This window comes from Rhinolophus hipposideros (assembly GCF_964194185.1).
Source record: "Rhinolophus hipposideros genome assembly, chromosome: 14".
Classification (NCBI taxonomy): Eukaryota; Metazoa; Chordata; class Mammalia; order Chiroptera; family Rhinolophidae; genus Rhinolophus; species Rhinolophus hipposideros.
In genome coordinates, this window is record NC_138060.1 from 63,459,973 (window position 1) to 63,486,641 (window position 26,669).

The 26,669-nt window shown below is 46.8% G+C and overlaps 1 protein-coding gene across 7 annotated transcripts in view; it reads right to left on the reverse strand.

Annotated features, from left to right (window-relative positions):
- Nucleotides 1–10,307: 10,307 nt before the first annotated feature.
- Nucleotides 10,308–26,669, reverse strand: part of ITPR1 (inositol 1,4,5-trisphosphate receptor type 1) — a 295,575-nt gene continuing 279,213 nt past the window's right edge. For 6 of the 7 annotated variants that reach the window (XM_081071376.1, XM_081071373.1, XM_081071375.1 and 3 more), the window contains 2 exons: nt 18,552–18,713; nt 10,313–11,643 (listed from right to left, as the gene is read on the reverse strand). In XM_081071376.1, the coding sequence (XP_080927502.1) occupies nt 11,557–11,643; nt 18,552–18,713 (249 nt within the window). In that variant the 3' untranslated portion in view covers nt 10,313–11,556. Of the gene's footprint in view, nt 11,644–18,551; nt 18,714–26,669 lie in introns of all 7 variants that reach the window. The other variant, XM_081071377.1, reaches the window with a different exon arrangement.

Consider the following 26,669-nt stretch of genomic DNA (forward strand, 5'->3'; position numbering starts at 1 on the left):
GAAAGGGATTAAGAGCACATAACCCAGATTAGGGTGTCACACGAAGCTTCCCAGAAAAAGGGCCTTAATTGAGGCACCGAAGGATAAGGAAAGGTCAAGTGAAGGCAGGAAGAGATGGATGTTCTAAGTGAAGGAACAGCAAGTGAAAAGACCTGGAAAGTACAATGTTAATTCTTGTAGATTTGTGTGTGTGTGTGTGTGTGTGTTGGGGGCGGTGGCTTCAGTGAAGGATGAAGTTGTTAGAGATGAGAAAGGAGTCAAAGGACATTTGAGTCTGTGCATAAAGGTTTTGGAGAGTAGGGGAGAACGTTGGGAGCTTCAAAACTATTAGTGGGAGGAACCACCATGAGGAGTATTGCAGAAGTCCAGGTAAGAAATGATGGTTGCCTGGGAAAGGGTAGTGACAGTGCAGATAAGGTAGCGAAGGAAAAGGGAAGATACTTGAAAAGAATGTATACAAGTAGAATTAAGAGGAATTGGTGATAGGTTGGATGAAGGGAGAAGAGAGAGCAATGCCTGGTTTCCATCTTAGCAGTTGGGAGGTTAGTACTACGAACTGAGAGGAGAGATAAAATAGGTACTGTTGTGCTACTTAGGGATAAATATAACAAAATTTGTGTAGTGAAAACTACAAAACTGATGAGAGAAATCAAAGAAGACCTCAATTAGTGGGGAGACATGCTGCGTTCCTGGGTTGGAAGACTCAATATTGTCAAAATGTCATTTCTTACCAAATCGATGGACAGATTCAGTGAAAGTACAGTCACGACCTTAGTAGACGTTGTGGAAGTCTACAGGCTATTTCTAAAATTTATGTTTCAGAGAAGCAAAGAATTTAGAACAGCCAAACAATTGTGAAAAAGAAAAACAAAGTTGGAGGACTCACATTACCTGATTTCAAGACTTACTTTAAAGTGACTTTTAAAAAACGATGGTAAAAATGCCCATAACATGAGATCTTCCCTCTTAATAAATTTCAGTGAGCAGACAGCACTGTTAAGTGGACAAGCAGGTCTCTAGAACTTTTCAATCGTACATGACTGGAGCTTTACAGCCACTGAGTAGCAGCTCCCTATGTTCCCGGCGACCTCCATTCTACTTTCTGCTTTGGGGACCTTGATGCCTTCGGATACCTCATGGAAGTGGCACCACACAGTACTTGTCCTTCTGTGGCTGACTGATTCCACTCAGCACAATGTGCTCGAGGTTCGTCCGTGTTGTAGCCTGTGACAGGATTTCCTTCCGTTTTATGGCTGAATGATATTCCACTGTGTGTACAGACCACGTTTTCTTGATCCGTTCATCTGTCAATAGACACTTGGGCTGTGCCCACGGCTTGGCAATTGTCAACAATGCTTCAGTCAACCTGGGAGTCCAGCGGTCTCTTAGAGATCCTGATTTCAATTCCTTTGGATAAGCACCTACAAATAGCATTGCTGTGTCATGTGGTAGGCATATTTTTGATTTTCTGAGGACCCTCCATACGGTTCTCCACGGCAGTGGCTCCATTTCACACTCCCACCCACAGTGCCCCCGGCTTCCGGACCCTCCACGTCCTCACCAGCACTTGATGTTTTCTGTTTTCTTGGCAATAGTCACCCTAACAGGTGTGAGGTGGTATCGCATTGGGTTTTGATTTGCATTTCCCTGATGTTCAGTGATGTTGAGCATCTTTTCATGGTCCTGTTGGCCGCCTATGTCTTTGGAGAAGTGTCTATTCAAACCTTTAGCTCATTTTTAAGAAGACTGTGTTTTCGCTATTGTGTTGTAGGAATTCCTTGCATGTTTTGGATATTAGCCCCTTAACAATTTGCAAATATTTTCTTTTTTTCCATTAGTTGCCTTTTCACTCTATTGTTTGCTGTGCAAAGCTTTTTAGTTTGATGTAGTCCCAACTTGTCTATTGTTGCTTGTCCTTTTGCTGTGTCATATTCAAGAATCGAGTGCCCTTGAAGCTTTTTTCCTATACATTTTCTTGGAGTTGTACAGTCAGGTCTTACATTTAAGTTTTTAATCCATTTGGAGTTGATGTTTATGTGTGGTGGTGTAAGATAAGGGTCCAGTTTCATTCTTTTACACGTGGAGATCCCGTTTTCCCAACACTATTCGTTGAAGAGACTGTCTTTTCCCCATCGTGTATTCTTGGTGCCCTTGTTGAACAGCAATTGACCAGAGAGGAAGACCGTGTGACGTCGGTGAAAGGACAGACACAGAATCCCCCAGAATAGGGCACAGAGTGATAGACATGAACTTGGTCAGTTGATTTTGGACAAGTGTGCCAAGATAACTCATTGGAGTAAAGAGAGTCTTTTCACAAAATGGTGCTAGAATAATCAGATGTCCACATTTCAATGAATGAAACCTAACTCCTACCTTATATACAAAAATTAACTCAAAATGTACCATAGACTAAAATGTAAAACCTAAAACTATAACACTTCCAGAACTTCCTGTTCCTGTGGTAGCCACATGTGGCTATTTACATTTAAATAATTAACAACTAAATATAATTTAAAACTCACCCCTTAGTTGTCATGGCCACTGTCAAGTCCCCAGTTGTCACATGAGTATAACTCTAGCTGGTGTACTCGTGAACTTGGACTAGAGCACATTTTCATCACTGCAGAAAGCTCTATTGTACATGGCTGTTCTAGAAGAAAACATAGGAGAAAATCTTTGGGACCTTAGCTAAGCAAAGATTTCTTCGGTCACAAAAAACATGAACCGTCAAAGAAAAAAAATTCAATAAATTGGGTTTCATCAAAATTAAAAACTTTTGGTCTTTGAAAAGCTCTACTAAGAAAAGGGAAAAACAAGCCACAGACAAGGAAAAAAAGTTGCAAAATGTATTTGATAAAGAACTAGTAACCAGAATATAAAACACAAAACTTTCAAAATTCAGTAAGAGCAAAAGAAATAAAAAAGTGAGCAAAAAGTTTAAATAGACACTTCACCAAAAAAGAGATGTGGATGGCACATTACTTAAATTCTCTGATCTTGTACATGTATTGGCTTTTTTTTTTTTTAAGAAGGGTTATCTGGTTGGGATGTTTATGGTCCACTTTTGTTTTCTTTGTATCTCACCTGGTCTTACTTAATTTTAAAGTGCTAATCCTCACAAGTAAAACCTAAGGAAAATAAGACGTGTGTGTATGTGTCTAAAAAAGCAAACACACCCGTTTTTATAGTTGTTTCTGGTTGTCCAGGGGTCTCAGTAGTGAAGGAAAAGGAAGCAAGACTGTCTCAGGCAATCAGATCACTTGAGCAGTTCACATGATCACGATAACGGACTGGCTCAGCCTGTTTGGGCCATAAGAAAATCCCACCTTCCTAACTGTATTCAAATCAGTGCAGCTGGACTGCGGGTGATTTGTTGTTCTTGTCTTAGACCTAAGCCCCTGCCCTAGGTCTGCTTAGGCGTATGTGAGAGGCTGACCAGTGGCGTCCTTTAAGATGCCCCTTCCCAAGGCTGCGAATGCTACCTTACATGGCAGAGGGATGCTGCAGGTGTGATTACCTTATGAATTTTGAGATGGGGAGATTCCCTGGATTATTCAAATGGGACGAATGTCATCACAAGGGTCCCAGTTAGTGAAAGAGGCAGGCGGGCGGAAGCATCAGAATCAGTGTGACACAGGGTGTGAAAGGACAGGACCAGCCATTTCTGGCTTTGAAGATGGGAGCAGGCCACAAGCCAAGGAATGCAGGCGGCCTCCAGAAGCCGAAGAAGGCAAGGGAGTGGATTCTCCCCTGGGCCCTCCAGAGAGAAGGCAGCCCTGCCCACCCATTTCAGACTAGACAACCGGAAGGGGAACCTAATGCATTTGTGTTGTTTTAGGACACTAGGTTTTTGGTTATTTGGTATGTAATAGAAAATGAAGACAGGATACTTTAGGACTGTTCCATGTGCAAGTTCTAAAACACAGACAATTAAAAAAAAATCATTAAAAAAAAAGTCTCACTGCTAGCCCTACGAGGCTCCCCACGAGCAGAGTTTTAGCCCTAACCCTCCTACCCACCTCTGTGAAATGGTGCTCGGTTCAAAGTGTGGACGTGTGCACGGCCACAGGATAAGGCATTGTGACCCCCCCCCCCCATTAGCAGTGTGTCCCAACTACCAAAATCTTGGGACTGGCCCTTCACCCTTCTCACTAGGGTTTTTTTCCTTAAGTCAAGTTTACTGAGGTGTAATTTACATATAGTAAAATTTACCCTTTTTAGGTTACAGTTCTATGAATTTCAAGAACCTTATGTAGTCACGTAACCACAACCACACTGGAGATATTTCCATCACCAAAATATTTCCCTAGTGTCCCTTCAGTTTTGCTTTGCTCAGAATGATACAGTAGCCTTTTCAGTCTGACTTCATTTACTTGTTAACATAATGCTTTCCAAGTTCATCCATGTTGTATCTATGTCCACATGTACACGAACCGTAACCCTTTATTACCCTCAAATGGCCATCATTTCCGTGTGTTACCTAGAACGTGTTCTGTCTCTTGGGGTGTAACCTGAGAACTGCGACAGTCCTCGGGAGTGCAGAGGGAGTGCCTGTTAGCATTGTTGGACGGGGTGGGGTGGAGAGTAAGGATGGGCGTGCAGGGCTGAATCTACACATTCACAGAGACAACAGCTTTATCTGTTACGAGAACCGAAGAGGGGAGAGAGAGATTGGGGTCCCTTGTTAGAGGGAGCAATGGAGGATGGTTTTCAGTTGTGAATCAAGAAGACTGAGCCAGAGGTATTATGGTTAATGGGTCGTTATAGGATTAAATGGTTAATTAGCATCAAAAGGAGTAGGGACTGCCTGATGATTTGTTTTGTGTGGAGGAACTCCTTTGGAGCCACTGCTGGGTATTTCTTCCTCAGTGAAAGTCTCCTAACTGGCCTTGGCTCCAAAACCCTCAAGCAGATTAAATGAAGCTTTGCAAAGAATCTTTCTTTCCCGCTCTAGTCTCACGGGCACGAAGGGGGTGGAGCCCTCACCCCTAGGCCTGACTTCCCCTCTAGTCTCTTAGGACTTAATCTGGCATTTGCAGGTCTGCCCCAAACAGGTGGGCGGGGGGAGGTGGAGGCCCTAGCACCTTATCAGCGGGATTGCACCTGGGCAGGGAGGCAGGGGCTGTAGCAGAATGTACCTGACAGATGGTCAGGTGGTCTGCCTTTGAACCTCAGTCTGCTGTTCTGGTTTGGCCAAAGCACTTCACCTTCCTAAGTTCACTTTTTCTTCCATAAGACAAGGATGAATCTGGAAGGAAAAAAAGTGTTATTGTAAAAGCTGGTTGCTCTTTGTTGGGAAGCTAAGGACAGCTGAATTATAGTCCTTTTCTTTATTTGGTCAAAGCAAAGGGTTAACCTAGATGGGAGTTGTTGGGGCCCGGGGGCTAAAATTGCTCTGCATAATCAAGACACAATAATTTTTAGTTTTCACTTGAAGCTGGATGAAAACTTTTTATTGTGCTTTTGTTTGGGCAGGGGTGAGGGAGGGGGCCCTAGCATTAGGCTAGGGATGAAAAATTGCCACGCCAGTGGCAGAGAAGGATGGGGGCAGGGAGCTCTGATGTCTGATTCTTAATCTTAAATCGTTTCCTATGGGTTATAATCTTCCTCCAGTAAAGACCTGCTCTTCCCAACAAGAATGTGCTTTGGCGACAGAGAGTATGCAGGCTGTGTCTACACCAGGGACGAAGTGGATTAGAGGGAGAAGATGATGAGCAGTGGGTTGCAGTCAGGATTTAGGGCAAAAGAGTGCCAAGGACTCACTAGGAAGCTGGTCGTAAGCACCGTCCTTAAGGCCCTTGAAATTACTAAGGAGAGTCCTGGGCAGCTGTGTGAGATATGGTCTCAAATTTGCATGTGGGTGTGAAATGAGAGAGTGTACAATTTAGGACAATGTCTGCTTCAGTGTTGGGACGTTTACATGAAAGCACATCAGGAACCAAAGAAATACATTATAATCCCTAAGGTAAAACACCTTTCCGTAAAGATTTTTTTACAAAGATGTCACATTTGAATTCAACACCAATCACAAATGTGCGAACAATTATCTGGAAGTCATGAGCTGTAGGATAGTTTTCTTCATGAATTCAGTTCAAACTGAGAGGTAAAACAATTTGGATCTTAGAGCTGTAATTGAAACAAATGACTCAGTGTGGCCCAAATGTGCCGTATTAAGATGTGGGACATAGGACCCCCTGGTAACAACATCCAGCCCATGCAGCAGGAAGAGAAAGAAGCTTTGGTCACAGTCAGTAGCTGAGACCGTGGGTAGGTGTGGCAGAAAGGAAACGGTCATTTGCAGAGGAATGGGGAGGAACGTGGATGGGGTCCGTACTAAACGCGACGTGTACTGTCTGCCTTCATGCTCCATCTGGCCAGAAGAGGTGGTAGTATGTCCCCTCTTTAGATGGGGGTTGGGGTGTAATGACTGGTTAAAGAACTCGCCCAGGGGCATGGCGCTGAAGTGGCAGAGCTGGTATGAAGATGGATCCACTTCAAGGTGCAGGCTGCCACCTGGGCTCTGAAGGAAACTGCTACTTAGCACCTGAGCCTTTCGTGGTTCCGTCTCCAGGTCCCCATTTCTTACCACACCTTCATTGTTTTTCTTCCAGAGCTCTTTTCCAGGAGATGCTGAAGGTGACACGTATGTGAAAAAAGCACTAAATAAGCTGCTTACATTCCAGAGTGAGCAGGTTCCATTCCTGGATGGTCTGAAGCTGCGCCCTATGGGCCCCGCCATCTTTTGCGAGGTGAGTACAGAAATGCTGGCGAACTCTTTCCATTCAAGGTTCTTGCACACAGTACGCATTTTTTGTGTTGTGGGACTCTCTTGTTGTTCAGAATTCACCTTAGGGGTTTTCTCAAACTCTGCGTTCTTACTCTGTAGTGGTTTTGAGCTTTCTTTTTTTTCTTTCCAGGCGGGGTGGATGGTGCCGTTTCTCATCGAGGTGTTAGGATTCTCTTTCACACTGTTTGTCATGACCTTAAAGCATTTTCAGTATTGGAAGCTTCTCCCTCTGTCATTTTCTGTTTTAAATGTAGTACCCAGTAAGCTAGAGATTCGCTTTGCCCCCGGAGTTTACAACAGGAGCAGCGGGCGAGTCCATAGTCCCTGTGAGGTATCTGAGGCAGCCCCAGGTGAAAACCAGCCCCAGGCCTGCCTTTTCATTTTCTTCCTCTTGGCAGGTTTTGGGGTGCAGATGTGAAGTGTAGTTGTGCTTCTGAATGAGCTCCTGGTTGCGGGACTTGATCAGTGTGGCTCCCAGTGCCCAGAAGAAGTGTTTGAGGACGATCACAATTGTCTTCGTTTGTAATCGCCGTCACAGCTCTCCCTGCAGATAATGCAGGGGCCGACGCGTCCTTCTGCGCTGCAACCACCCACAGAAACCACACACGGTATTTTACTCAAAACTTTAACAACTACTTTGTGATGCAAAACTGGTGGAATTTTGGGTACTTTCTGTAAAATCGAAATCTTTATGGGGGTTTTCCAACATCCTAGTCGATTGTTAACAAATGATCAGAATCATGAAGAAGAGTCTGTGGCAGGATAAATGCCCCTCCTCACTGAATATTCTCCCTGGACAAGCCTCCTGGATTGAGAGACAGGCTCTCCTTTTGCAAAGGGCAGTTAAAGAAGTGCTGTTTCTAGGAGACTTGCTGTTGGAAAGGAGAGAGATTTTAGGAGCTGCTTATCTTTGCGACAGAGTTTCTGGTCTTGACCAAGTATTCATATCCAGTACTTGCTGATTTGTAGATCCTCTTATGAGATTTGAAAAGCAAAGCAAAGCAATGTGTATCATAGGACAGACTACAATTCTGCATAAGAACTGTCTGTAAAGAGAACTGGGATGGGAAACTGATTACTGAGAAGACACTATGGCCCTTTTCTGGAAGGGAGATTGCAAGCAGGCAGAGCTCTCTCGGTATTTGGCCCAGTCAGGAGAGCTTTGTTCTGGGGCTGAGTCCTTGGGCGGGTTACTTGACCTCTGTAAGACTCCACTTCTCTTCTTGAAAATGAGTTTCACTCGTGCTGAATGGCTGGTAGACAGAGCACAGTCTCAGAGCCTTCAGCAGGGGTCTCTTGTTATTGTTCTATGTAAAGATGAGTTTCATTGCCATATATAATTTAAGCCTTCTTTCAGGCACATGTTTCGTTTTCTAAGATCTATTAAGAACATTATTTTAGCAAAACCCAACTCTACGTCTCTAAGTGTGCAGTTATGCCCCTTTTGTAGTTAACATTGTTGAATCCCCGAAGTCTGCAGCCCCGAAGTCAGACCTGCCAGTGGTTTCACGATTAGCCTTAGAGTAACCCCAGGCACACCTTGTCTCGTCCAGCTGCCCTTTCTTGTGCTTCACAGGTGTTGCCTTTTTCAGACTGAAGGCAAGGCCCACCCCCAGCAGAAAGATCACAACACGCTTCCCTGTGTTGGCCTGGAACCGAACCCACCATCTCTCTGAGGTCTGCCTGTTTCAGAAACTTCTGGCTGTTTCTCACTAGGAGGATCCAGAGATCTAGAAGTGAGTTTTTAATGAGTTAATTCCTTAGTTCACTGTGACAAGCTTATTTTCCACTAGCACATAAGGAAAACCTTGTTTGCTGCTGCAAAGACTGAGTTGCTTCAACGGATAGTCTGCTTGCTTTATGATTTATGTTTGCACTCTTGCACAGAGTGCAAGAGTGGTCTTTACAGGAGCAAAATCAAGCAATCCAATTTCAGAAGGAACAACCAAATAAAAATTGGCAAATGAATAACAATGAATAAGGACATGAACTTGGAAGCAAACCAAGTAAGTTGAATCAAAGTTTTAAAGAATGAAGTAAGTTGTATTTTGTGTGTGTGGTGGGGAGTGGAGACAGATTCAGTGTTAAGAAAAACTGTACAGGACAGAATATCATTGAAGGTTTTGGGACCCAGCAAACCAAGAGTGGAAGCTTTATTTGGGGGAAAATAGGTTTATCACTACATAATTTTAGGGACAGAAGTAGAAGAGAGTAAGATATTATAACTGTTGGAAAAGTGGAATGCAAGGTCCCAAACCCTTTGATTTAACGAGTGATTTAGTTAAGGAAACTGGCAGATCTTGAAAGTTGAACTCATGCTAGAGCAGACTTTTAAAATTAAATCATCAAAGTCCAAAAGACGCTTTTGCACGTTAGCACTATGCTGCCACGTCCATTGCTCAGCCTGGTAACACTAATTCTTCATGTGCAGGTCACTCTGAAGGGGGTTGGGCCTCAGCCCTTGAACTACAGGTGTTGAATAGGCCATGTGTGTAGCAAGGTAAACTCACAGGTACACAGCAAAGGCCACGGGACGTTTATGTTTCAAGTATCCTAGCTTTGTGTTCACACCCAAACTCCCAGGCTGGCGTCTACCGCATGTCAGGTCAGGTGAGCTGCAGCCATTCCATTTATTTTCTGCTGAAGGTAGTGAATTGAAGGAAGATTTATATCTGAAGTGACAGGATTCAAGTGCAACATGACAAACCTGTAAAAGCTGCAACCTGAACATGTCAATGCAGACCTTCCCAGTGAGCTGGATGGGAGCTGGGAGACAAACCCCACACCTGGCACGTCGAGTTGGGCAGCATGGGAATCAGAGACGCAGAGGACGGGCAGGTCCCTGCGGGCTGAGCGGTGAGGAGGTGCTGGCACACGGCCGCATGGCTGCGCGTTGGTCTGTCCTGGGCCTGCCTGATCGGGGAGGAGCTGTGAGGAGACGGACGCCGCATGGGCTGGGACATTCTTTCCGTGTTCGTATGTTGTCAAATTTATAAAGTAAAAGCACTGGTTAGGAAATGTCACGTAGCTGGAATTGAATCCCATCCCAGTTCTCAGCATTGGTTATGTACCAAGGCCTGGGGAAAACCGGGGCTAAAAGCCACCCCGACGAGGTTGCTTTGAGGAGGGAACAAGTGTTGTGACCTTTGGGTGGAAGCATTAGCTTTGTAAAGCGTCAGGATGGTCTTGCAGAAGGACCCTCACTGAACACTGGTCACGAACCAAAACAACTGGAAGTGAAAGCGCCAGAGCAAAGCCCAAGGGCCTCGGCAGAGCCCTCCCCCTCACCACGTGGGGCTGGGCGCCCACCGCCATCGCTGGTCCGGAGAAATGCAGGACACTGCATCAGACATGCCCCGTGTGTTCAGGCTGTTCTCACAGTTCTCATCGGCCAGGTAGGCATTTTCTGAATTCATCTAGTAACAAAGCAGCAGCACTTTAGATTGGCCCTAAAAAAAATATACATGGGAGTAGCTGTTAGCACACAGAGGAACGTCCAAACAAAAGCCACCAGACGGTCCTGTATATTGTTCTGCATCATTTATTAAATATGTATTTTATATATGCATTTACAAACGTTACTCCTTTTGGAACTCTGCTTTCAATACATTTTAAAACTTTTTTTGCAGTCTCTCATAAAATGAGATCCATGTACAAAACAAAGCAACAGACATAAAGGTTTCCTTTCACACTTTTCATCCATCAACGAAAGAAATCACGTGACAAAGAAACAAAACCAAGACATGGCTCTTTCACAAGAATAACGTCAGTGTTCAACTCTGAGTTCTGACGGGGTAGCCACATTTCAGCTTCTCTGGATTACACATTACTGCGTATTAGCTACTGTAGCATGTTGTTCAGATGAAGAAAACATTCAGCTCTCCTGTTTGGCCTCGCTAGTCTAGAGACCGTCAGTGATTCATTTCTTCATAATGCGACACCAGAATTCAGCTAAGGAGATGACACTGATTGGCCAGCAGTATGCATGTACCCGAAACGCTGCATAAAAAGTCCCCTTTAAAAGCTTCATTAACTTCACAAGCTAAAGTCTGCGCCTCTAACGTAGCTCTTATTTAAAGAAATAGTTTAAATGATCAATTCAGAAGCTTAAAAGTATCTTTGAAACTAAAGTTGCTTTTCTTAAAACGAATGCTGACTGGACAGTTCGTAGGATTGGAGCTTCGTCACGACGAGACAGAGGCATGAGTGCCACGTGCCACGAGCACAACAGTATCAGCACAGGGTAATGACGGGGCACAGAGGCCCAGGGGCCCGAGCTCACTATTAGTATGATTTCGGCAGCAGCAGCATTTGATATGTAACCATTTATAACATTTTTCACACCAGCTTCAAAGATGTGCAGTCCCTTAGGACACCCAGGAGTTATAAATTTATTGTGATTGCATAATCCGTATTGCACAGTTTTATAAAAAACATAAATACTGGCTATTCTAGTTTTAAATACAAAATACATGTCATGTAGTTTTAAATCTATAATCTGGTTCAAGTGCAAATCAGGTGCTTTCTTCAGTCCTTCCAAAAAAAGCATTGAATATTTTTGGCACAGATGAAATTTCATCATGCCAACAATTCTAATTACAATACATATATCTAGACCTGTAGAGTAGCAATCATATACATACAGTAGAAAACTGAGTATTTACAAATGTACTGAGCATAACTGCAGCCTTGGGGGTGAGTCAGAGCCCATCAGCGTCCCCACACTAATAATCATTAAAAAGGGAAATGCGACGCTTGGTTTCACTTGCTCATGCGGGCTGCTGCGGGTTCACATTCATGTGCGGGGGGTGTCCTAGAAGCCCGATTCTCTGCTTCTGCTTCCTTTGTTCTGTCATCTGGAAAGTTAAAAAGTTTCATCATTAGCCCCAGACACTTCCTGTGCGTCAGATCATATCCTGAACTATAGATTTACCTCTGTGGTTATGGTTTGTACTGAAACCCACTTTCTACAAACAGTGTCCTGACACTACATCAAACACACACAGAACTTCAAAAAGAACATCTTTCTCGGCAGAACGGGGAATTCTGTGACCTAGTCATGCAACGCGACATTCAGAAGTGTCACCTGTTCCTTGTTTCAGAAAGAAACAAAAAACTGCAAAAGCGCAGGCTTCTTGCGTGTTTCCCAGATCCGTTTCCAAGTGACACAGACTCACTGGAAAATGGTGGTTTGCACGGCAGTAACAGCTCAGCAACTACCAAGAGCGGCAGTGAGTGGGGCCCCGCGTCTGAGGGACGAGGCCTTCGGGTTCCCGAGAAGAGCAGAAGGCAGCACCTCTAGGAAGACGGGGCGCCCCGTCCTCACACCTCTCCCAGCTCCAAGTACACAGTCACTGGGGCCACCACACACCCCGAGGCAATACCGCTCAGGGCAGGGAGGCCCAGGCCTCAGGTGGGTCAGTTCTGTCAAAACCTAGGACCAGAGGTTGGGCCTGTCATGTGGCTGCCGGACGAAATCAGGTCTCAGTGGAGGATGTCGAGCTCTGTTCTGGGTGTTTGGGGGCATCGTTCATTGTCCACGTTTACATGTTCTCAACCCAGCTGGGCCTAGCCCTGGATTGGACGCTGGGCATTTGAGTCAGTTAAGATAAAAAGGCTTCTACGAAACACACATTACATAAAATTGTCTACAAGTGACGTAAGGTCCTGCTCCCAGATCTGCAGTTTCCTAAAATCAGAGAGGTATTAGGGTGGAGTGGGTTTTGGAATCAGACCGACCCATTTTCTTATGGTTTTACGTTATTTAACTTTTCAGTGTGTTTCTCCATTTATACAATTAGCATGGTCATTCCTCTCGTGGTGGAGAATTGAGAGGATGTCTGTGAATTGCTCATTACGGGTCTGTCACATGGTCGGTGCTTAAAAATCATTTCTAACTTGGACTAGGTTTTAGTACAAAATATCCTGCGTGAACACAAAACAAGAATAACTCTCCTAAGTTCAACTTTAAAGTGGTTATTTTTCCTTATTTAAAACAGCATTTTCCTTTCAAATCAAAATACTATTTTCAGACTCCTGTGAAATGCCTTCTGTTGAAATTTAGATGATTTACATGGAGTCAGTATTTCCAAAAGGTAGCTTTCAATAAAGCTTTTTTTATAAAGAATTGATTTAGGATATTCCAGCTAGCTTCTAAAGCTTCCTTACATGAGCAACAAATCTTGAAAGAAGGATTGCACACGACAGAACACTTCAGATTCAGCTGAGGAAGGAGAATGGGATACGTGGAATAAACCCACAGTGAGACTACAGGCACACCTCGCTTTACTGCACTTCACAGATGTCGCGCTTTTTACAAACTGAAACAAGACCCTCCATCAGCAAAAGGATTACGACTCGCTTTACTGCGACATTCGCGTCACTGGGGTGGTCTGAAACCCAAGCAGTGTCTCCGAGGTGTGCCCGCGTAAGGTAGTCAGTAATTCATTCATCTTACTGCCTGATACTTCAGATACTTAGCTCAGATCGCCCCCCTGCCTCTCCCCCCCCCCCAACTATGCCCTTGGCAGGTAACCTGGAGAGAGAGTCCAATAAAACTTAAATCTCAAGCATTCTGATGGATTTAGGGGGCTTGGAGGGCTTAGCCCCTATTGAAGACACTGTGTTCAAAGCTTCCTCGTAGAGCTGCTGAGATCTCCCAACCATCAAAGTTGGCCATTCCAGCTTGTTCCTTAATTTGTCTATAAATTAACTACTGTATTTGAGATTTTTATGTATGCATATCTTCATGTCCGGTTGTTAAATCAGCATTTCTTGACTTTTTAATCTGTTGGTTATTCAATCATTCCCTTAAACGCCTCTAAAACCATATCCTCTTGTAGCAAATGTGTCTCCAGCTGACGGCCCCTCCCTTCCCGCCTCTACCTGTCCCTGCCTCAGTGGTGGGCCTGCTCTGATTTTCTGGCTTCATCTTCCTAAGGTCATGACCCCCCCACCCGCCCTCCCTCATCAACCTGAAAGCTCCCTACTGGAGTGAGGGCCAAATTCTCAGCTCGGGCAGTCACAGTCCTGGTAATTTCAAGTACCTAATACACACCTAAGTTTCTTTTATTTTTTGCTAGAACAGTGGTTCTTAAATGTTTGTGTGCACCGGAATTACCTCCCCCAGAAGGTTTGTTTACACTCAGATCAAAGGGCCTCAGGTAGACTCCCGATTTTGCATTTCTCACATGTCCTGAGGCACTGTAGCTGGCCTGGGAATACACATGCTCTAGACAGCTCTTCACTGATTTTCTCCAAAATAGGTCACCGTCATTGTGGATATGTTTTCATCATATACTTGGACACTTTTAAAAAAGTATTTTCGGTAAACATGTGATTTGTCTCAAATGACATAACATCTTGATGAAGACCGTATGCAGCTGAGCACGTAGTAGGCACACCAGTTTGTCTAAATTCTGTTTTGATCAATCGTGCCCTTTTTGACAGACTGGCTATTATTTAAGTGACTATTAAGTGAGAGGGATAGGACAACTGCTAACGTATTTGGCCCTCTTGCCAGTGGGCATCATCCATTTACAATTGTAAGGGAACAATAACAAAAACAAAACCCCTAAGGACTAAACTGGCCCGTGAGAAAGCAAGATCAACACTGTTGGCCAGTTAGGTTTCCCTGGCCCATTAGCGCAAATACGCACAATTTCTGGCTTTCTTAGCTCAATTCTACCTACCTATACACAGGTGCGTGCACACACACACACAATCTTACTTGAGGCAGCACGATTATCTGTTATATCACCTACATCAAAACAAATAGAATGACCAAAGTCTATCCTTAGCATATCCTCACGTAGTATTCTCTGGCTGCCTGAAACAAAACTGACTAGACAAAATATCCATCCGATTCAGTTCTAAGGTAACTAACTACATTCAAAATTCTAATACTGAAAAATCTGTTCTGAATGGGGTGAAATGTCCCATTTGTAGTAGATACGTTTAAAACCCTCACTCCCATTGAGCTGACGACGGACTTTTGAAGCAGAGCTCTTTTTCGTCCCTATCTAAACACAGACTAGCTTGAGTGCAGCCTGCCCTTTTTTGACTCAGTCCAAACGAGAAGCAGAGACTATTGCAGCCAAACCCCTGAAAGGTCTTTCATGGAAACACTCAGTGCCCAGTGTAAATAAGCAAACCAGTGTGCCAGGACTGACCCCGACCATCACAGGCTGGCACAGGAAGGAAGGCTCCACAGCTCTCCAGTGCCCCATCTGCTTTAGAACAGATCGAAACACTCGGAAAAACTGCTTTGGTGCCGCGGTAAGGTTGTGGTCACTCAGATTCCCAACAGCCAGGAAACTAGTAATCAGATTGAATTTTTATAGTCCACGATATCATAGGAGGAGCCGAAAATACCGAGAACTCAAACCGAAGCAGCTGCTGAGTGCAATTAATCAGACTGATTTCATGTAACTTCGGATCTTGTTCGCATCCTTAGAGTTCTGTTCCTACTTCACCTGGCAAACGCTTTCTCAAACTTGGAGACCCAGCTCCGGCATTACCACCTCTGAGCGTTTCTGTGGAGACCTCTCCCTGAGATGAGGTTAAACGAATTGCTCCCTTTTCTTCATCCCTGAGCAATCTTTTCATAAGGCCGTTACATACCACACTGAACTGTAATGTATCTGTTCGCTTTTTTGTCTCCCACTCTAGACTGGTAGTCCCGTGAAGAAAGAGAATAGATTCTCTTCATCTTTGTAACCTCAGTACCTGGGCTGCACCTGGCCAATAGGTGGTTCAGAGAACGAGCTGGACGACCCAGAACACGGTGCCGTTCCCCGAGCATGCCCTGTGCTCCCATGCCTTTGCTCACGTGGGTTCCTTTCCTGGGAAGCCTCCACTGCATTTCTCTGCCAGCTCGGAAATCACCTGCTTGTAAGACTGTCGACGCTCGACTCCTCGGACCCTCCAAACCTCACAGAGAACTACAGACTTGGCTGTGCTCCATGAAGCTCCGCTCGTGCCCCAGTCGGAGCCTTTCCTACTGTCTCCCCCTGTCACAGGCCAATTATGGGACGCAGGGGGCAGATGTCCCCTCGGTCCCAGTGACGTGTCAGGAACACAGACATTAAGGAAGGTTTGCTAAACGTTCCATTTCCAGCTCTGGCCAGCTCTTCTCATCTTTTGTAATTCTTTCCTCCGGCACTTATTGTGAACCAGATAACCTTGTGGCACGAAAAATGCCACACGCTGTAACATGCGAATAGCATCTGAATTTTGAAGCACTCCTTGTACTCCTGACAAGTAAGGGTCACGGTCCCATGGGAAGCCAGTCACATTTTCAAAAAATGAACCCTTCTCTCAGTATTTGCTCTTTTGCATTATGAAGAAAACATGCAAACATATATATATATATATATATATATATATATATATATATATATATATATATATATATATATATATATGTTAGGTTCTTACATGGGTTCTCATCCTTGGAATAAGAATGTAAGAGAACCACATCTAGTGTTCAGAATCTCTCGGGAGGGAAACTTCAAGACGACAGGCATTGTCAGGTAACACTTAGGAAGCAAGTGAATCAGCTGTTCTCCGCAATAACAGAAAAAGTAACAGCATGGACCAGGTTTTTACTAATATCCTCCATAAGAACGTTTTCTCCTCAAGTTGGTTTATAAAAAAACAACCACCAAAGAGGTCAATAACAGTAAAGACTAAAACCAAAGACTCCCACACTTAAGCTGTTATCGTTCCATGATGCTGGATTTTGGACCAGAAAGTCTGAAAACATATCCAAGCGATGAAGCAATTTTTGTATTTTCCAGCACTTTATCAGTGAATGGTATTCTTTCATAGCTGCTTAAAAAAAAATCTATCAGCGTTCCTTGCTCGTTAATCATTCGCGGGGTTTTTATTTTTTAATTCAAAATTTTTTCCCTTCGGAGGGCAGGCGTTCTCCCAACGACCATTTGGGCCCCAGCAGCTCTGGTAATGTGCGTGGCTTCTTACGCAGAACAATTTAAGAAATCTTCGTGATTGTCAAACACCAAATTTAATAAAATCTAAATCTTTTCAGTAAGTTAATTCTCAATAAATGCATTAAAGATTTGTTACATAATCAAAAGGAAATGTTGACTAATTCCTTTTGAGAGAAGCAAATTTTCCCCAATAAATGCAGCTATGGTGAAATTTCCCCATAATTCTGGGCACTCTAAAACCTAAGCAGCTCAGTCCTGATGAAGGCACTTTAAAATATATATAACTGGTCTCATATTTCTTTTTAGCTTAGAATATTTTCCAAGAAAAAATGGTTCAATTTCAAACTCACTCACAGGGGAAAGGTTTTTCTGAAGAGTGGTTCCAACTGCCAACTTTAAAACAAAAATGTACAAAGGGCTGAAACCATACTGGTTTAAACCATACTGGTTTTACTGTCATTTAATGAACCTTAGTCCATATGCAGTCAAGTTTTACATACTTTGTTTAAGCCAACACTTGGGCATAAGAACGATTCTACCTTGCATTTTAAAAATGCCAACTCTCCACTATGCTCGGCTGTGTGTAAAATGGCTGTGAGTTTTCCGCCCCAGTGTTTTAAGTGCAGGTTGTAACTTCTGAAACTTTACGGCTCTTCTGAAAAACACGCATTAAGAATTTTAAAAAGTCAGGCATCTATGGTACAGTGACAGAACACGTGAAAATAAAGACACGTGCCATGCAACATATCACACCTGATGGGAGGGTGGGGGTTCCTGCCCTGGCACGTCACTGGGGGCTGCATCCATTCGCTGGGAGCCTGCGGAGTGTACCTGAGTGTCCTCACCAAGGCGAGATGGCAGCTGCTGCCCTGGGTGCCCTCCTCCACCTACGAGTCTTCCTGCTAGCTCCTCCGTCAGCTCCCTCCTTTACCCCGGCTACTGCAGAAGGCCTGCAGAGCCCATGCAGAATGCCGACCAGCCCAGGTTGCCCAGGCAGCTGTGCACCACCAGCGCGCATGTCCCTGGGACACAGCCGCCTCCCGTCACTGGTCACTGGACAACCGCCTGGTGACTGCCTGTTCATTAGAAGGCAGCCAGAGGGGGAGCGGTGCACAGGACGGTCCCCATCTGCCCCCCGCAGCCCTTGGGCACAGCGTTTCTGTCGGCCAGGCTGCTGGCTGGGCTTCTGCAGACCGTGTGCTCTGTGAGGGCAGGGCCACGTCTACACCCCTCGCTCTTTTATCCTCAGCACCTGGCACAATGGCTGGGCTGCGGCAGCCACTCGACAGGGATGTGGCCAAGGAATGAACCAAAAGGAGCTTCTCCACGACTGTGGTTTAACCCCGGAGGCTGAACTTAAACATCTTGTGTGAAGAGTTGGTAGATTTGAGGGCTAGGAAGCAAACCCGAAACAGCTTTTCACCTTCCGTCAGTGAGGAAAGTAACCCGAGTACAGCGTCCCACCTGCGTTTTTTGTAGTGTTTTGTCAAAACAGTCTGTATTTTCCCATTTTCTGGTTTTGTTTTTCATATTAAAACCTTGCCCTTAGCAGCATGGAAAGCAGTGTCATGGGCTCATCCTGTGAAAGGGCCGTGGAGGGAAAATGGGGGGCGGGGAGGGGGTCACCAAGTGGGTTCGTTCTCTGTTGCCTGGTCCCTTTTCTGTCCAGGTGACAGAAACGTCAGCATTTTAACATGAGCACTACTGATGTTTCCCTCATCACACTGAGCGTGTATGGGGTGTGTGTGTGTGGTACCTATGTATGTCTGTGTGGTATACGCGTGTGCAGGCAGGTGGGACCGCTTCTTTACCTGGTCCTTTAACTCAGACAGCTGGCCGGAGAGGTTGGTGACGAGCTTCATGGTGGACTCGAGCTTCTCCTGCAGGCTCCTCAGCTCGTTCTGCTCACCCTCGGAGTCGCTGCTGACCAGGGACATGGCCCTCATCCTGGGGAACCAGTCCAGGTTTCTTTCCTGGAAGCCAGAGTGGAAATAACAAAGTGGGGGTCACTTTTAGGAGTAGGGACGACAAAGGCGGTCTTACCACATCATTCTGTCTTTGTGCCGTCTTTCACGGTCTGCCTCTGTTTCTTGCAGAACTAATGTACTGTGTCTTTTTTAGCCATTTAGTAAATATCTTTTGAATTGAATGCAATTGAGCTCTCTTAATTCTTAGAAGAAGTCATTTTAAAACTATAGGGGAAAGGTAGCTTTCCAAACAAGATTTCTAATCTGCAAATATGAATACTGCCACTGAGAGTCTGATCTTAGCAAAGTACATGGCTAATGAGTTTGGGGTTTTAAAATTGTGGGAATCTAAAGACCAGAATAAATGAGCACAGTAATCAGAAACAGTCTCAGAGACATAGAGGAAAAACTGAGGGTTGCTAGATGGGAGGCGGGTGGGGATGAGGGAGGAGGTGAGGGGATTAGAAAGCACAAATTGGGAGCCACAAGATGGCCACAGGGATACAAAAGAGAGTTTGGGGAACATAATCAATAATGTTGTAAAGATTTTGTAGGGTGTCAGACGGGCACTTGTCTTATTAGGGAGCCCACCTCATGGACGGTGTGGGTGCCTGATCACTGCGGTGTACACCTGCAGCTGAAGCTGACTAATATTGACTGTCAAGTATAATTTAATATATACATAGTCACGGGACGTGGAGGACAGCACAGGGAATAGTCAGTAAAACTGTTACAGCTGTATACGATGTCGGAGGGGTAGGAGATTGGGGGAGGGGTGCAAATGTCTAACTAGTACATTGTTTTGTACACCTGAAACTAATTTAAAAAAATTGTGGTAAGATACATATGACAAATTTCTCATTTTAATCCTTTTTCGGTGTGTACTTCAGTGGCATTAGTGCATTCATACTGTTGGGCAGCCATCACTGCCGTCCATCTCCAGAACTTTTCCTCTTCCCCAACTGAAGAAACTCCACCTCCATGAAACAATAACTCTGTCCCTCAGCCCCCGCCTTCCATTTGCTGTCTCTGAATCTGATGACTCTGTACACCTCATACTGTGCCTGTATTTTTAAAAGCACTATACTTGGAAAATCATTTGCAAACATTCTGGAAGTGAAATGAATTTTAAGATCCTGAATGTTCTGGATTTACTGGATATGGGTGTGTGTGTTCGCTTGGTAGGGGATTGTGAAGAGGCGGAAAACGGGGACTTGGGCTCCTTGTTCAGTTTGCGTCTTTGTGAGGTTATGGAAACCCCTCTCTCCTGTTTCCTTCTCCTTCCAGCCTGAAGCAGTGGGTGGACGGTGCCATCAGTCGGGAGGAGAAAGGCCCAGTCAGCTCCCACCCCCCCCACGCCTGTCTCCATCCTTGTCTTCTGACAGCTGCAGCCTGGGCCTGCAAACATCGTTCTCACAACTGGTTAACAAGTAGTGGGACAAGACCTCCTCCCACCTCACGTCCTGATGCCCACATACGCCTTCCTCCTCTGCATAGAGAGGCGGGGGGACAGTAAGAAAAGCTGAATCAGCACGAGACAAGGGAGAGAAACGGACTCATTCCACATGTACCGGGGGTCACTGCTCCCTGGGACCATTCGATCTCATCAATTAGGATAAATTCTAATACACGTTCTAACACAAATCCTGCCCACCCCCCACCCCGCCAATACACACGTACAAAACGTGTTACTGTTGCTGGGCGTCCATGAGGGGTCAGAATGTTTCTGTGTGTAAATATTTTCTGATAGTATCTTCGGCTTTCTGGACCATACGGTTTGTCACAGTGCCTCTGCTATTATCGCCCGAAAACAGCCCCAGACAGTACACGGACGGAGGGCTGTGGCTGCGTTCCCATCAAACTTTCTTTATGAACGCTGGTGGCAGGCCAGGTTTGGCCCACAGGCCAGTGTGTGCCAACCTGTCGTCAACACGAGACGGCATCAACAGCCTTAAAATCAAAATCACATGAGACACGTCTAAATATCACAAAGCAAGCGAAACAGTTAGATCGTGTCTTGACCTAAGGCAATCTAGCAGTTAGAAGCCAAACAAGAACTGGCTGAAAATGTGATGAAGACGACGAACCACATTGGCAACACGGTGTCACATCTATGCCACGTGCGCAAAGGCACCTGGGGCACCCAGTCGGTGGGCGCTCACTGGCCCGTCAGCACCATCAGCGCAGGAAGCCGCCTCAGCGTGGCGACGAGAACAGCGTGCACACTCCATCAGTGTTTGTGCGAGCGAGGGACAATCAATGAACCGTTTCCTGCCTGGGCCCTGATGACAAATGCTTAACCGGTAAACCTCGGTTGCTGAGCGTGACTGCGGGGGAGAGAAAGGACTCTGTCTCCCTTCCCGATCGTTCCCGGGAGGAACGATTCATTCACACGTGACGTAATGGTAGCCTGTATTCATCTTCATCAATTTCCCACCACAGAGCAATGGGCAAAAGCCCACTGGGTAAAGTCTCCCATCTCGCAGATGACCAGTCTAAACATCTGAAGTGTTGCCAGGTCCGTAATTGGTTTTTTGCTGTGTGTTTACAGCATGGAGGGAGAGCAGACATCTGAAAACACTGGAGCGAGCTACTAGCACTGAGAGGCAGCTGAGCTTCTGCGTCGATCCTCACACACAGACACGCCTGCCCACCGAGGAACTATCCCAAGTTCCAGGTCTGTGCAACTCCAGGGGGATGAGCCTAATGGCTCAGAAAGGGGGCAGGGGCTGGCGAGGGCAGGAGAGGGTGTGGGCCGGGCTGACCACGCCATGAGCCCAGAGCTGAAGGCCGGCCCAGCTGCCAGAGGCCTGGGTGTCCACAGACACTGCTGCTGTTTGTCGACACCCAGGGCAGACGCTGAAAAGGAAGGACACCCCACTGTCACTGAGACTCAGGCTCATGAAGGGCATACGGACACCACGGCCAGGGATGTGATGGGTGTCACGCCAGGAGGCCGTATAGGGATGGCCGATCCCACCACGTGTCTGCAGTGCAGAAAACTGAGCCCTGAAAGGGAAGGCAACTTGTCCTCGGGAGGGGGTGGGGGAACAGAACAAACTCCTGCGTTTCAGAGGGGCTCCTGAAAATGACCTGGTGTTTACCACTATTGAGTGTATTTTGGGGGAGATATTTGATAGTTCTTTAGATTCAAATCAAAAGTATAAACACTATTAGCTGTCTTGGCAGAAAATATTTTAAAAACTAGAACACATTCGACAATACTGCAGGAGCAATAACTTACATGCATGGTGCAGAGGGCACACAGAGCCACGCCCACGGTCACTGCCTGCTGGACTCTCTAAGGTGGAAAGGGCCCTGAAAGCTAAGTACCAGAGGCTTCCAGCCATCTAAGCACTTGCAATATGGTTAAGGAGAACAGACCTCCACATGCAAAACAAGAAAGAAAGAATGGAACGAAGCAGGCTGGACTCCGTCAAGTGTACAGAGGAGGGTCAAGGTGAGAACTGACCCCAGTGACTCAGGGGGGCTGGAATCCTCTTTCCAAAAGGAACGGGCCTGAAGGAAGGTTAGCGCTTGGCCAAACTCGGGGCGAGAATGAGGCCATTCTCAGTGGACAGGACTGGCTCAGAGAGATAAGTCTGGTTGAAGACGAGGGTAGCCGGGTAGAGGCAGCTCAGCCTGCAGAATGTGGGTGCTATGTGGGAGGGGCTGGCGTAGGAGAGAGACAGAGTAATGGGGGTTCAGGATGGAGAGGCCCTGGCCAGGGGCTCGGCAGAGGGAAAGAGAGGGCAAGAAGTGAGCTGTGAAGGCTCCACCTGCCTGGATGGGGGAGAGGCCCTAGGCAGCAGCTAGAGCTCATCTGCAGCTGAATTATCACTGACATGCAAATGAATGCTAAGCCGCCTAAAATGGCTACAGAATTCATCTGAATCTCGCCTTAAATCTTTCATATGTTCATTTGCTTGGCAAAAGCTCGTTAAAAATAGAAAACACAGGTTTCCAAACAGGGTCCACATTAATGAGGTCTCCAAAGAACACAGAAGACTAACCGAGCGCCTGCACACAACGTCTTTTCCTTATTCTAAGAGCGAGTGACCAAATGACGACCGATGGAAATGAGGGCTTGTCTGTGGCAGACCCCCGCTTTCTTTAATGGCACAGGTGACCCGTGGACTCCGAAGCAGGGACTTCAGAAAGGTCTTAGAGCCAACGCAAAACACAGGCTCCGTGTGACCGTTTACTAAACACTCTTGATTTTTGTGCTTGGCACAGGGCCGAGTGCTGAAGCTCTAAGGATGAGAAGGACAAGGTCCCTGCCCCCAGGGCTTTGGTGCAGGGACGCGGCCCTAGGGCCCAGCTCTGCTCTGTGGAGCCCCGCAGCCCTCCTCCAGGGTCTCGTGGACGAGTGATGGGCTGCACGCATGAAGGTGGCCGGTGGTACCACGCCCCTTGCCCCAGTGGCTAAGAAGAGGCGTCCAGACCCTGCCGGTCTCACCTGTGCTTCCAAACACGGGGCTCCGCACCCCTGCCCAAGGGGTGCCTAAAGGCGTAGATGGAAACAGCGCTGCTTTTTAGAATGTCCATTGTAGTCAATGATAAATGGGTGACAATGCTTTTATATTAAACTCAGAAGATGCCCTGGGGCAGAACATGAAAGGGAATCAAATTTTAAAGATAAAACCTACGATATTAAAGAAATGTCATGCTTGCCACAGGCCACTCTGGGCCCTGTGCCTGATCCTAGGGATAAGCCGTCACCCTTCATTCCTTCAGTGCAGAGGCAGAGGCCCTTGACCTTGGACGAGGACGGCCACACAGGTTCTCCCTGCGGCTGTCCTCCGACCAGAACACCTAACAATGAAGAGCTGAGGGGGGGACCCCACTAAACCCAAACCATACAAACAGCTCAACCGCAGGGAAGTCCAGCGCGCCACAGGGCACCTGCTGCCCCCTCTGCTGAGGGAGGTGGATCCCCAGACCTGACATGCTGGGTGTCATCGGGGCTGTTAAGTCCAATCGCAGATTCCCAAGGAGCACCTGCAGTGAAAATTAATTAGCAATTCCAGCCAAGCCGTCCTGTTTCCACGTGGTTCTGTGCCCTGCACCGTCAGTTCCGGGCGGTCGGAGGTTCCCCACCCACAGGACCCCGTGGACGAGTCCGAGTCTCCAAGTGACCCTGTGTGACCCCCCCCCAAGGACAAGTTAGGAGCAGAGAGGACACCGCAGCCACGTTCTTTCTGTTTAGCTCAGACGCACACAAAATGCCAGGCTTGTCTCAGGCTAAATAATTCACGGACATCGGTCGCCCATGGCTGCCCAGCCACTTGGACTCAGGGGTCTACACAAGTTTGTAGAATTTGCCTTAGTGTTCATTGGAGATCACAGTGTCTCCCTGTCTTGGCCTCTACTGCATTTCTGAGAAAGTCATGTTCAACTGAGACATTTTGTTTATCCGCGGATTCATCCTGGGGGGTGTGTGTGTGTGTGTGGTCGGGAGGGTGGCGCTGGGGTGGCTCCTGGGTTCACCGGGCTTCTGTCAGCCGCCCCCGTCGCTGTGGGGCTGACGCTCAGCGCGGCTGGCACCTGCATGCCGATGTCATTAGGCACCGTCTGCCGCTGCACTCCAGCCAGCGCAGTTCCCGGCACAGCGAGCTGCTTCTGTCACAGCACACAGACAGGCTGCAGCCACAGCCGGAAGCAGGCTGACCACAAGTGCTGAGGTTCTGGTTAGTTCTTTTCTAGGTAAAGTGGGAAAAGTCCCTGCAGAGGCAAACAATGAAGTCTGAGACACGGGGGTGGCACTGACCTCTGGGAATGTCCTTGACAGGAAAGAGGAAGGGTGTGCGTGTGTGTGTGTGTGTGTGTGTGTGTGTGTGAGAGAGAGAGAGAGAGAGAGAGAGAGAGAGAGAGAGAGAGAAAGAGACAGGGAGAGGGAGAGAGGGAGGAGAGAGGAAGTTGGACTGGATGATGCAAATGCTAATCATTCTGAGAAGCGTTTTTTGTTTTTTTTTCATCCCAGGTTCAACTGAAGAGGCTGTTCTAAGAAAGACAACTGAGATAACCATCAACTCAGAGAAAGTCCATTCAGGTAGAGAGTTTTGTTTACTATGTAAACAACAAACTTACTGTTGAATCCCTTATTCTTCTACAGCCAGAGACTTGAGATTTGGGGGGAGGGGCGGGGGGTCATGAGGGTGAAAGAAAGGGTCATGGGAGAGAAGATGGGTCCACGTAAAAGTGGACCTGTTGCTGCTCTGCCCTTCAGAATTCCCTCTGGGAAGCTTCCACAAGGCAAAGCCTGTCCTTTCAACTCAAACGGCAACTGAATTTCCACTTATCTGACCAAGCAAGACAATAAACTAGATTTTTCTGGAATACCTGCAGAGGCTTGGTGACAGGAGTGATGAGTGGGGTGCAGGGGAGCCCTGGAGACAGCCTTGGCCTCCCCCTGTACTCAGAAAACGCCTGAAAGACGCGGGGTGGGGGGGTTGAGGCTAATCCTTAACTTGCAAAGACAGCAGTACAGGACACTCAAGCTCAAAATCACTTGCCCCTTTTGTGGGTCAGGCTGATGATTTCCACTGAAAAGGAGTGATCTTCAGAGGCCCCTTTTCTAAGAGCGAAGAGCAAGCCCAAACCCAACCCAGAATCTGCTGCTTTGGGTGAGAAACCGTGGTAGTGAACACCAAATGTGCCTAATGACGTGGCAGTTGCTATTTCTAGTACCTGGTAGATATAGTACCTGGTCGCACACCCGGAATTTGCTGGCCAGCCCCAAATTCAAGGATCTAGTTCCTTCTGTTCCAAACCACATACAATGTCCCTATATTTCGCAGGTACATTTCCATGACAGCCTTGTGACGTGAGTTTGTTAGAGGGAAGCGTGCTGGTCCTGAGCGGGGAGCTAATGACTCAGGTCGTGATGCCCCACTGTGTTTCCAGGACAGTGAGTGATGGGGCCACAGCCTGGCCCTCTGCTTTCTATGGGATCAGAAGGCAGTGAGCAAGTGTCCCATGAACAGGAGAGCATTATGCAAAAGGGTCCTCAGCTAGTGGCCCACATCTCGTGGTCACAGAGCTCAGCCGGCTGTCCAGGTGCTGACTCAGGCTCAGTGCTTGACTTCCCTGTAACGTTCGCTCGTTCGTTCCTTCCTCCCTCCGTCCCTCCTTTCTTTCTTTCTCTCTCTCTCTCTCCTCCCTCCCTCCCTCCCTCCTTTCCTTCCTTCCAGAAGCAACTGCAGAGATCCAGGCCTCTTGTTCCCCGGTGCAGCTTGTCCCAAGTGGAGGCGTCAGTGTGGCCCTCTGAGCTCCGAATGACATCACCCACAGGTCATATTATATAATCTTCAGCTGGGCTGGAATGACCGCTTCTCCTCCCCAGACTCAGCCAGTAGTTGTTCTTGGAGGAGACTGTATAACCAGGACAGCCCGTGCCAGCAGAGGACCGCACCCAGTTCTGATGAAATCCCCTGGAAAGCCAGCTGCAGGGCCACTGCTGAAGTCATTTGGGCCCTCAGGTGAAGGGGTTCTGGGGCCCCCATGGGGACCGTGTGAATGAGCACTCGCCACTGAGTCCTGGCACTTGCGGCTGCCAGTGGGGGACGCCAGAGGTCACAGAGCTGGCCCTGAGAGCCGGACAAGGGCAGGGCCGGCCCATTGGAGGCTCCTGGTAAAGAACAGTCAGGCCACTTGCTCTTCTCTCAAGCTGGCTCGTGACGTCTTGTTAGGCAGCTCCCCCTGCGTTGTTCGTTAGCGACGACACCCACCAGAACATTCCCAGGGGTTACAGATCGCATTGTTGCAATTTTTATTGCTTTCTCTCTATTCTTTCCTTGATTCTATGAGTTTTAAACTTTGATCTCTTATTACCTTTATACAGTAACATTTTTGTTTGTTTGTTTTAAGCAGACATAAACAGCTCTCCAAAGGTCTTTACTGTCGTTTCAGGGAAAGACACACACACACACCCCTCACTACTAAGCTGCTTCACACACTAGG